Source organism: Sparus aurata, chromosome 8 (genome assembly GCF_900880675.1).
Source record: "Sparus aurata chromosome 8, fSpaAur1.1, whole genome shotgun sequence".
Lineage (NCBI taxonomy): Eukaryota > Metazoa > Chordata > Actinopteri > Spariformes > Sparidae > Sparus > Sparus aurata.
In genome coordinates this window covers 34624397-34637199 of record NC_044194.1, presented here as the reverse complement: position 1 = coordinate 34637199, position 12803 = coordinate 34624397, and the positions used below count along the sequence as shown (strand labels likewise).

Genomic DNA, 12803 nt, shown 5'->3' with positions numbered 1-12803 from the left:
AATGATTCATTTGCTCCATAAGTAAATAACTAATGTTTAAAAATGCATTGACTGCAATTATTCACATGAGAGCAGAATTCAAAATGTTCTCAAAAATTCAGTTTTTTAGGTAAAATTCTGATATTTGTCAAACATCATCTACCATGACTCTAAAAAATGTTCAATTTTTTCATGAACATTGAAGATTTATTTATCTATCTATTTATTTGCAGGTAGGCTATATGTTTACAGTAGTGTGAGAGTTCTTTATACGTTTTACAGTTTAAAAAAAACAGAGTGATGGACTTCATAAGTTTTAATAGGTTTTAATGTACAAAAGTTTTTTTAGTACTCGGGCTACAGTTTGATGAAAGTGTGAAGTTCTAGCAGGTTGATTTGTTATGAATTTTCAAAGTTTTAACTTTAGATGCTTGCTGTAGCGCCACCGTCAGGACTATTGGCTTGGGTTTACAGCTGAAGTAATCTGGCATGAGACTGGACCTTTATGCAAAATTCAGTTAGCTTTCACCCATGGTCCAGTCCAAGCTATTTGTTTTTATTTAATTTAGAGGCTTGCTGTGATGCCACCATCAGGACAATTGTCTTGTGTTTCATATTGAGGACATCTGACATTTTGATCTGTCATCATCCTCATCATCACCATCATCACCCTTGCTGGGTCTCGAACACACAACCCTTGACACCAAGAACCAGCTCCTAACTCGCTGAGCTAATTGGCTGGAAGTGAGACCAGCTGTGTAGCTGCATTAGTCGACTCAGGGACTCACTGTCCAGGCAGCTGTTGTCAAGGAAGATTTCAAAAATAGTCAAAATGTCAGAAATTCTGTTACCTAAACAAAAATCTGATAATACATAAATTGCATCTTGACAGCATGGAAATGTTGGCGATTTGTTTTTAACTCTAAGTGTTTTGCTTCATAAGAGAAAATCTGATGTTTAAAAATGCCAGTCTTACATTGACTCCAGTTGTTCCCATGAGAGCAGAATTCAAATTCAAATTCATTTCTGTAAAGTTTGGTGAGTTTTCGCTCTTGGGAAGTATGACTTCCTCGGAAGAAATAAAGAAGAAAGAAAGAAAGAAAGAATTCTTAGGAATACAATAGTGTCCTGTCAGCTTAGCTGCCCGGACCCTAAATAGTCAAAAACAGCCAATTATACCCTGGAATATCGGATTTCACAACAAACCTAAATATCCCTGACGTCCCACCTTCAAACACAGCCTCATTTGGCCATCCATGAAAAAGCTCCTTAACCTCCCACTTTTTTAAACGTTCTATAAGGAGAGAAGTCTGAATCATTCCCCATTTCTTTCAAAAAAATTCCATCTTCTTTTGATTTCAAATTAGGGCAGACTTCCCTCCAAACCTAAGTGTAGCAACTACCCATCTATTGTCTACATTTTCAATGTATGATTTTTTGTATTTGGAAAAAGGGAGAACAGTTAATAGTATATCTCCACAGATTATTTCCATCTCTCTCCATTTTGTATGTGAACATTCTCCCATTCAAATTTTAACATTTCTTACTTGTGCTGCTTGATCATAGGCTTGCAGGTTTGGAAGGTCTGGGCCACCAATTTCTTTTGGCAATTTAAGAAAATTCATTTTAATTCTTGGTTTCCTGCCATTCCATTTAAACTTCCTTATAATAGAATCCCACTGTTTGAAAATGTTATTGAAAATATATATGAGTAGTGCTTTAAAAAGACACAAAAATCTTGGTTGTATGTTCATCTGTAAAATTTTGACTCTTTCCCATAAAGAGAATGGGATTATGGACCATCTGTTTAGGCTTATTAATTCATCGAAGTTCTTTGCAAACACGTTGTTTGCAATTCTTTGTTATATTAATCCCAAGATATTTTTTCCTTCCCACATCCCAATGAAATGTATATTCATCTTTTATTTCATCACTAATTATGCCACCCATGATCATTACTTCTAAATTATTAACATTTATGCTTAGCCTGAAATCGTTCCAAATTCCCCAATTACATTCATCAACACTTCAATTGATTGTTCAGGATCAGACAAGTAGATTTTTATATCAAATGAATACATTGAAAATGTATGATTGACTCCTGCTATGTCGATACAATTTATTTACTGCTCTAACCTAATACGTTCTGCCAGTGATTCTATACATAATGCAAAAAGCAATGGGGATAAGGGATCTCCCTGTCTAGTACCTTTAGAAATATTATAGGAGTCAGATATTACCCCATTAACCTCAACTCTGGTGTTTGGCTCTTTATACATAGCTTTCAACAATCTTATAAACCTGTCATGTATACCAAACTTGTTTAAAATTTTGAATACATAAGGCCATAGGACCTTATCAAAGGCCTTTTCGGCATCTAAGGTAACTATTGCCACATGTAGATTCTTTTTCTGTGCTATCTCGATAAGGTTTAATGTTCATCTCACATTATTAATAAGCTGTCTTTGACTAATAAAGCCTGTTTGATTGGGACTTATGAGATGAAGTATAATTTGTGCTAATCTAGTAGCTAGTATTGAGGATAGAAGTTTGTAATATGTATTTAAAAGACTATTTGGCCTATAAGATGAACAATCTGCAGGATTTTTACCTGGCTTTTGCAACACTGTTATAATGGTAGAATTCCACTTTGCTGCCCATGTCTCCTTGTCCAGTGCCCAGTTATATGTTTTACACAAAAGTGGAACAAGTTCTTGCTAAAATTCTTTAAAAAACTCATTCATATATCCATCACTCCCAGGTGACTTATGTAGTTTAAATGTTTTAATATGACTATGAATTTCCTCCTCTGTTATTGGTTTTGTAAGTGTGATATTCTGTTCTTCGGTCACATGGGGTAAATTCAACTTTTGAAAAAAATTAATTAAATTATTTTTATGTACAGGATTTTGCGCAGCATCATACAATTCTTGATAATATTTTGCTAACTGATTTCCATATCAATTTCGACCTCTAATTACTGCCTTTGTGTTTTTGTAATTAAGTTGCATTACTGATACTCTCTTTTGCTGTTTTTTAAGTTTACAAGTAGATCTTTTTGGTCTGAACGCAATTAAATTCACTTTTGATCTACAAACCTGTTTTTGTCAAAAGACTAATTAATGAACCTTTAGCCATTAATCTTTATCTCATGTCACGATCTTCCAATTTGCTTTGGGCCTTTAATTTTGCGGTTAATTTAGCTTTTTGCTGAACCCCGTTCACTGCAGTACAAAGCTGAGCCTCTGGGCTGGAGCAGCTCTCTACTTCTCCAAACTGAGGCTGCGCTGATCGGTGATTACGGTAGGAAACGGATCGACTATAGATATGTACTTTATATGACCCCACTTCAAAAAACCCGAACTGTCCCTTTAAAACAGAATAAAAATGGGGTTTTCACTCCTGGGACCTCACTGTTACTGCTATATTTCTCTGGATTAGTTTGTGTGTATCAGAACTCTTACTAAGCTTAGCGATCTGCATTTTTGGTAAATTAATTCATTAACCTTTTGCATACTTGTGATTCAATGTAATCTTACATTGTTTTCTTATGCTTTACTTAACTGTATTCAGTGTTACAAGTATTTAGTTTGTTTTTAAGTATTCATTAACACTTGGGCAAAGTCTCACCTTGTGTCATGGCTAGAGTATCCTCATGGACAGACACAGCTCTGCGATGTGGAAGGGGCTTCATGTGTTGCCGTGGCTTAGGAAGACTCTCTGAAAGTAAGAAAACCACACATGTGCAAGTGCTTTAAATCATCTTGGATCTTTTGCTCCTTAAGTGGCACCTGAATTCTAAACTTACTATTTTGATTTTTAATGATAAATACATAATGTTGTATGATGTCATGCAGCTCAGCGCATGTCAATCAGGAAGACTACCTTTGTACTCATTCCCCCCTCTCTCTCTCCACTCCTTAAGCAGCTTACAATAGGTATTATAGTATTTCCCATTATTCAAACCAGCCATATTTTGCTACAATCATCTCACTGCTGTCAATCATCAAATCTGTTCTTCTCTCTGGTACTGTCAGTTGTCATTTCAGTACAAATTGTGCAACACACTTCCGTTCTGTCCATCTTCAGTTCTTTATATCAAGATTCAAGGTTGAGCTCATCACAATTAACTCCCCATCTCTTATAGGTCTTTAGCCATGCTCATCATCCACCACCACCAACAGTCTACACTCAATCATGTGTTTTCCTGTCTTACTCACAACTTCACCATCTCATCATGATGGAGTCTAACTATCAATCAATTTCCTGTGAAAATCTGATCTGATCTATCAATTTCACTAAGTAAATATATCTGCTGTGTGAACTAAAAACAGTGAGCAAGAGAAACAGGCCTAGAAGGGATCCTGAAATGATTGATCATTACTGTTCATATTATATAATAACATTGTACATATATAAATGTGTATTTAAATTGTACATGTAAATGTAACCAAATCACTGAATGCAACCTTACTATGTACCTTGATTCAATTGATTCTGAAGACTCACCCATATGGCTCACGTGTGTCTTCGACTGTCACACATCAAGGTTAGAATGACCCAGAGATTTTAGATCCATAGGGCTGTTAACATGGGGAGGGTTCAGCCCAAACCTTATTTGGATTAGTTACCTGGTTTTGATAGGATCAATCCGACTTACCATCGGTCACTGATTGTGCTTTTTCAGAGCGCTCCGGTGTGCTGGGACTCCTCCATGGAGATGGGGCTGGAGGAAGGAACTCTTTCTGAGGGGATGAAGCTCTGGCAGCACCCCAGGGACCCTCTTGGCTTCTATTCTATGGATTAAGATCAGTGGGTGCTCATAAGGACATGACACAGACAATATGATTGCTATGTTATGAATTATATGAACACATGGAAGCAGAATACAATTCTGCAAGTGTGGAAATGGTAGTGTTTCTTAGTGATATTCAGTAGTATTTTTATGAACTCCTGCAATAAATAATATTAATAATGATTCAACGTTATGGCCATATTGGAGGCTGTAGTTTGCACTGCAAAAACATTTTTTTTTTTGTGAGGGATATTTCTAATATTTAGTCTACCCTCAGTGGTTGGAATGGACTGCACACTGATGCTTTTTTTCCTATTACACCTGTTGGCCTGCCTTTTCTCTGTTTAACTCAGGGTGGCAGGGATTTGCATTTTCACCACAACTGGGTTCCCTGCATGAAGGCGTGTCTTACCAATTGAAAGAACCCAGCTAATTAAGTGGCTCTGGTAATTCCTTTACAAACACATTTCATTTCCTATAATGTCTTCACAATAAAAGCCCCCCATTATTTAGTCATTTAAAAGATTTTATTATGAAGCAGAATTAAAAACATGTTTTTTAAACACAACTCCTGAAACAGCTGAAAGTGAACATGATGAAACAGTACAACACAGCAGAGGACGAGAAAATCTAAAGAGATTTATTTAGAAGCTATAAAAGAACTGAGAGCTGAACACACTGACTTTTAAAATTGATTAAATCGATGGTAAAATTGTCTTTCTCTTCCTGTGGTTCCCTGCACAGAAATAAATTGAGTAGCCTATTAATTTGCAACACACATTCAGATTTGCAACCCGAGAGAAAGATGATGTCAGTGTGTTCAGAACTCAGTTTGATTTGGCAAGGCCAAAGAAGCTGTTGAAAAAATGGCATGAGGGTATTTGATTGTACCTAATTATATATGAACAGTTTGAGGAAACACAAGTATTCACAACTGGAAAAGCCGAAAACAGCAATGACACCATCTTGAGAAAATAAAACTCTGGTGCAATTTATTGGAAAGGTTTATGTGTGACTGCAGTTTCTAGCAAAAACAAAAGAGACAACTAAAACTTCAGTAATTGTATTGACTGTAAATGTGACAGCATGCAGCTATCATCATCATCCTCATCATCATCATCCTCATCATCATTATCATCATCATCATCATCAGTGAACATTCCTACCAGGAGAACAAACATCTTACACATGTTATACGGTACTGTCGCATTACCGATGCATTCCATCGCCATTCATCTCCCCTGCCCTGGTTTCTGATTACCTGCGTTTTACAAACAGGAACTTAAACACTATAAGCCATAATGCTACAGCGCCCCACAGTGGTCTGAGGATGCCATTACATATCTACACGGCTCCCTGGCATGTACTGATAGGAGTAAAAACATTAAAGGAGTATTGCAACTCCAAAGCTGGGATAATTCCCCATATAAAACATTGCCTAAAGGACAAACACAAGGCCTTCAGACTCAAAGACTTGGCCAGCCTAAAAAAAGAAAGCTGAAAGTTAAGGTGAGGGGAGGTAAGGCGAAACTGAATTTCAAAGACAAACTGGAGTCTGAATTTGCCAACATAAACACCAAGCAGGTAGTTGAGAAGATGAAAACACCAACTGGGTGCGTATCCAGATGTGCAATAACTGACCCAAAATCCTTGCAAAGCATCGTTTGCAAAAGAACCAGTCCTCTTTACAGAGGAGGAAGTACGGCATCAACTCAGACAATGCAATCAAGCAAGGCACCAGGGTCTGAAGGCATCACAGTAACCTTGGCCAACTAACCCAATCACTTCACAGAAATAAATTGAGTATTAATTTGCAACACACATTCAGATTTGCAACCTAAATGTGCACATAATAAACTTCTCTGTAGTAATGAAGGAGATTTCTGATGTATTACCTGTGCTGTAGTCTCCCCTGGCCTGCCATCATGAGTTTGCAGTCTGAGCTGGACTCTCTCTGCTGAGCTACTTGAAGGAGAAGCAGAGGAGGGATGTGCTCCTCCTGCAAGAGCAGCTGGGGTGGGGAGAGGTGGCTTGGCAGCAATGGCAGGTTTGGGTGGAAGGTTGCCAATGGGGCGCTCAGAGACAGAGGGCTTTGGGTGAAGGGGAAGGGGAAGGTCTGGTTGGATGCGATCCAGTGCTCTCAAAGGGTGCCTGGGGTCTGCTAGATACAGAAGATGAGAGCGAGAGTAAATCACTTGTAGACACTTTGTTGAATTATGCAGTGAGACCAGGTGGGACAGATGTTCAGGCAGCTGATGACTAAAAGACAGAAACTATGGCACGGCAGCAGAGAGCCTTGTGTGTCCTGTCGTCACAGGCCTGGAGACACCAGAAAGGTTGTGTTATACACACACTGCTACAGCACACAGCTCAGGCCAGGGGTCATGTTGATGATGTCATTGGCTCTTTCCTATGACACACTTGATGTGGTTGTGGTTATTTCTAGGACAATGATGTCTTGTAGATGACAGTGGTTGAAAACAACACGACACAGGTTTCCCTATTAACCATAATGATAATCAAAGTGGTACACATTACAGAGCATTATCCAAAATGCAGCTGGTGCAAGGTAAACCACAGTGGATCAAACAAAATAAAAAATAAAAAATATTCCAGCGCACACCAGGATTGAGACTATTTTATCATCAATTACATTTAACACAACAAGATGCAAGCTACAAGTTTGGCATGTTGGTCATCAGATTCGCTCTGCGCTTGATTGCCAACAGGCGTATCTTTAAATAAAAGATCATTAATTAGGTATATGTCTTACCTACTGATGGTCGTCATGTATCAAGAATTTTTAATAGTAACCTTTTTGTCTTAATATATAAGTATATTTTTTCATTAATTAGATTGTATATAATAGAAAATCACTTGGTCCGGGGATCTATGTGGATACCAATTGACATACACCACCAATCAAAACACCGTAGTCGATCAGATAGCCACTCAGCAAGATCTGTGTATTATGGAATTGTATGCATTCTGTCCTTTGTAATGTACTTTAATGTTTAACCCTATTCTAATATATATATATTTCTCTTTTTTCCCTCCAGTTTGATATGTCTCTAATGAGGAAATTAAAGTACTTTTTACCTTGATATGTACAATGCCTTGCAAAAGTATTCACCCCCCTTGAAAATTCCACATTTTGTCACGTTTTGACTAAGAATGTAAATGTATCTTATTGGGATTTTATGTGATAGACCAACACAAAGTGGTGCATTATTGTGAAGTGGAAGGAAAACGATACATGGTTTTAATTTTTTTTTTTTTTACAAATAAAAAACAGAAAAGTGTGGTGTGAAAAAGTATTTACCCCCGAGTCAATACTTTGTAGAACCACCTTTCGCTGCAATGACAGCTGTGAGTCTTTTGGGGTAAGTCTCTACCAGCCATGCACATATAAAGACTGAAATATTTGCCCACTCTCCCTGGCAAAATAGCTCAAGCTTAGTCTGATTGGATGGAGAGTGTCTGTGAACAGCAATTTTCAAGTCTTGCCAGAGATTCTTAGTTGGATTAAGGTCTGGACTTTGACTGGGCCATTCTAACACATGAATATGCTTTGATCTAAACCATTCCATTGTAGCTCTGGCTGTATGTTTAGGCTCGTTGTCCTGCTGGAAGGTGAAACTCCCCCCCCAGTCTCAACTCTTTTGCAGACTCTAACAGGTTTTCTTCCAAGATTGTCCTGTATTTGGCTCCATCCATCTTCCCATCAACTCAGACCAGCTTCCCTGTCCCTGCTGAGGAAAAGCATCCCCACAGCATGATGCTGCCACCACCATGTTTCACGGTGGGGATGGTGTGTTCAGGGTGATCGTTTTCTGCCACACATAGCATTTTGCATTTAGACCAAAAATGTCAGTTTTGGTCTTATCTGACCAGAACATCTTCCTCCACATGATTGTTGTGCCCCCACATGGCTTGTGGCAAACTGCATGGCTTTGTTTCAACAATGGCTCTCTTCTTGCCACTCTTCCATAGAGGCCCACATTGTGCAGTGCTTGACTAATAGTTGTCCTGTGGACAGATTCTCCCACCTGAGCTGTGGATCTCTGCAGCTCCTCCAAAGTTATCATGGGCCTCTTGGCTGCTTCTTTGATCAATGCTCTCCTTGCCCAGCCTGTCAGTTCAGGTGGACGGCCATGTCTTGGTAGGTTTGCAGTTGTGCCATACTCTTTCCATTTTCAGGTGATGGATTGAACAGTGCTCTGTGAGATGTTCAAAGCTTGGGATATTTTTTCATATCCTAATTATGACTGCAGCATTAGTCCATTTTTGCTACATAAGAAAAATAAACTATTTTATGGAGTGGAGTGCTAAGAATGAGTTCAGGATTCTCAGCCAGTGGAGTGAAGCTGCTCTGTAGTCTGCTGGTCTGTCAGCAGATACTTCTTGTATGTGTTGTCAGATGGCAGCAGGGTGCACAGACTGTGGCTGGGTAGGTGTTGTCTTTTAGTATCTTTGGGCTTTGTGCAGACATCTCACTTTACTGACATCACTGATGTTCTGTAGACGGTACCAGTGATGTTAAAACCATGTATCATTTAACTTCCACTTCACACTTATGCACCACTTTGTGTTGGACTATCACATAAGATCCCAATAAAATACATTTATATTTGTGGTTAAAACATGAAAAAATGTGGAAAAGTTCAAGGGGGTGAATCCTTTGCAAGGCACTGTATTTATGATGTCATGTAGAACTGTATGTAGCTATTTTTCCTCTGAAATATTATTGATGGAACAGCTAGACCTTTTTTTTGTATGTCATCTCATGTAAAAAGTTTTTTTTTCAGTGTATTTGTATTGGGGAATGTAAATATTGCCGGATGCTTGGCTAATTACCACCTGATAAAGAGGCACCTTTTGGCAATCAAGCCCATGCTGAATCTGATGAAGCAACATGCAAAATGCGTAGTTCACTTCTTGTGTTTTTAATGTAAAGTCAACAGTGTGTCTTGCTGATGTGTTTTTAATAGTTTTAGGACAATGATGAAGCTCTATGGCTTAGAAAAAGAATATATATGTCAAGCTGTAATACACACAATACTTGTGTGTATTACACCGTTGGTTTGGCTCTGCACATGTTATTATTTCACACATTGATGTTATTTTGATAAATGGGTATAGATAACATTGATACCTGAGGAAGTGGACATGGTTCTGGGCTTCATGTATGTGGGAGGTGGTTCCGGTTTGTCCAGGATAGCACCTGAGTTTAAACAAATACAAACCAATACATTTAACATACATTTGCATTGTCAACTACTGAAAAATGTCAAATGTGTTTAAAAAATCAGGAGCATTAAAAGTTTTATCCGAAAGTGTTAAAAGTTCAGACATCAAACATAAAATATGTGATATGACTATGATGGAGACTCTTGCTTCTGCTTACCTTCAGAGTTAGCTTTTCTCAGCTCCTCATCTTTATTCTACAGACAGACACATTGAACAGTATCAAATTACATTTGATTAACAACTTGGTGTTGCACTTTGTACTGACTTATGTATAGTGTAACAACCTTAACATTTTTGTCCAGTCTTGAGTTCTGATAAGATTGTACTTTCCAAAGGGTAATTCCATGGCAATTTGCCAAAAATCCAGAACCTTTCCCAGTTGATGTCATAGATTTTCTTGAAAAAGATCATTTTAAAATGGGCAAAATCCTATAGCTGTACTCCAAATACTTTTAAGTTATGAATTTTGAAGTTTGGCCCTCTGAGCTCAATTTCAGTATTTCCGTAATTCTTTATATGTGTATTGTTAACCTCACCAATCACTTATTTTTCACTGGATTACATTGAAACTGTCCTAAATATCCAAGAGACCAAAATTGACAACATGTATTCAGTTAAATAGTTTTAGCTGAATAGTTTCGTTTTACCAGAATGACGAATCTGTCATTTTCAAAAATTCATATCTCCACAAATTTTCCTTCAACCAGACTTTGGTTCTATTTAGTATCAATGCAGTTCGGTCCAATCTAGAAATCTAGAAATTGGTCTTGCATAAAAACTGAGTGCCACAGACTCTGTTAAACATAGCATTGGGGCTTCACTTTTTGAGTTGTTTTGACTGTAGATTTTCCCAAATAGGATTATTCTAATATAATTGCAATTCATTGCATATACATATAAAACTTCAAAGATGCCATATGACTCCTTCATTGTTTATGATTTTTATTTCAATTAAATATTAGCTTTTTTCTACTTTTTACTGGCTTTGATGTCACACTCAGTTGTTAAATTTCATCCGAAGATATTGGGTGATAGTGTGATACCTACTGAGCTTGTTTTTTATTGGGTTCTGGAAATTTGCTAGATACATTTTAAATTGCTTGGTTCATTACATACTAGACAACATCCTGTTCTGTATGTCTGGACAAAACATGAATCTTAGTTCTTAGCTCATTACACAAATATTATTTCACAATTTCAAACTCTCTGTTTTTTCTGACATCAACAACCCAGCCAAACTTTTCTACATAGGCTATTTTGTCAAGGTTGGCTGTCTCTCTCTAGGATTTACCAGTTGAGCAGGGTTCCAGGATCTCCCTAATCTCCCTAAATTTCTAGAACCCACTGAAAAACAGGCTCAATAAGATAGAAAACAGCAGTCAACACAGCATAGTTTTTACAGGTGAAATAAAACCATTGAATGTGATACTACAGCCAGTGAGAAGCAAAAAATGTGCTAATTTAAAAAAAAGAAAATCATTAACGATGAGGGAGTAATATAACATCTCATATATCTTATTATAATATCAACACTTTCACATGCTAAAGTTTCATGCATTTTATAATAATCCTTCATGGGAAAATCTACAGTCAAAATAACTGATTTACATTAATACTACACAGAGACAACATTTGGTTGAAAGAAAGTGAAAACTAGTGGAGGATTTCTGAAAATCACAAATTCTTTGTTCTGGTAAAAACAAAAAATTGACATCCTGTAATTAATTTGATTACTGTAACCATTCAGCTACAACTAATTACATGAAAACATGCTGTCAAGTTTCCGTAGGGTCTCTTGGATGTTCAAGACAAATTGCAACACGATTCAATGAAAAAAAAGCGACTGGTCAGGTTTACAATACACATACACATAATTACTGTAATGCTAAAAGTTTAGCTCACAGGGCCAAACTTCAAAATTCATAACTTGAAAAGTATTTGGAGTGCAGCTATATAATCATGCACGGTACCATGAATTTAATAGAGGTGTCAACATGATTTTTCAAGAAAATCCCTGACATGAACTGGGAGGCCTTAGGTGAGTTGGCATGAAATTACCCCAAACTAAACTAGACACTACAACAGAGCTGAACAGGTCAACATGAGCAGTCAGATAATCAAACAGGTTGAAAAAGCAACAGTTTACGCAGATTATCTACACAAATAAAAGCAAACTAAAAGACAGTGCACCACAGACCTTGGCTATAATCTTTTATGACTCAAGAAACTGTGTATCTGTGTGTGCATTTGTCAAACCTGTTGGCTAGTTTCCAGACTGTATGAGTGTTTATGTTTTTAACTTCTTTTTAATGACATCACTGTTTTAACAGGCATTAACTTGGCGAGTATGGTGTCATTGCTGATATGCATGATGAATAAAACTTTAAAAATAAGACCCAATTTTTAATAAAGCAGAATTATTCTTTATTGTGTGAAAAGGCTCCTGAGTTCTTTCCATGACCCTCAGCATGTTTCAAATTGATCTATGGCTCATTTTAAACCCACTGATGTTGGCCCTCCCAGTTCACAAAAAAATAGATAGATAAGTAGATAGATGTTTTATATTTTTGATTCTTCAAAATAACCACCCTTTGCTTTGATTACTGCTTTGCGCACTCTTGGCACTCTCTCGATGAGCTTCATGAGGTCGTCACCTGAAATGGTTTTCCAACAGTCTTGAAGGAGTTCCCAGAGATGCTGAGCACTTGTTGGCCCTTTTGCCTTCATTCTGCAGCCTTCTGTGTGTTTGGGGACATTGTCCTGTTAAAAAATAAATGAT

At 37.4% G+C, this 12803-nt stretch overlaps 1 protein-coding gene across 1 annotated transcript in view; it reads right to left on the bottom strand.

The window, feature by feature from the left end:
* The window catches only part of carmil2 (capping protein regulator and myosin 1 linker 2), a 115280-nt gene that overhangs the window by 11735 nt on the left and 90742 nt on the right, over nt 1-12803 (bottom strand). Inside the window, exons 34-38 of the mRNA XM_030426976.1 lie at nt 10182-10218; nt 9930-9998; nt 6670-6935; nt 4640-4775; nt 3610-3699 (exon numbers count right to left, since the gene is read on the bottom strand). Coding sequence (XP_030282836.1) covers nt 3610-3699; nt 4640-4775; nt 6670-6935; nt 9930-9998; nt 10182-10218 — 598 coding nt within the window. The remainder of the gene's footprint in view (nt 1-3609; nt 3700-4639; nt 4776-6669; nt 6936-9929; nt 9999-10181; nt 10219-12803) is intronic.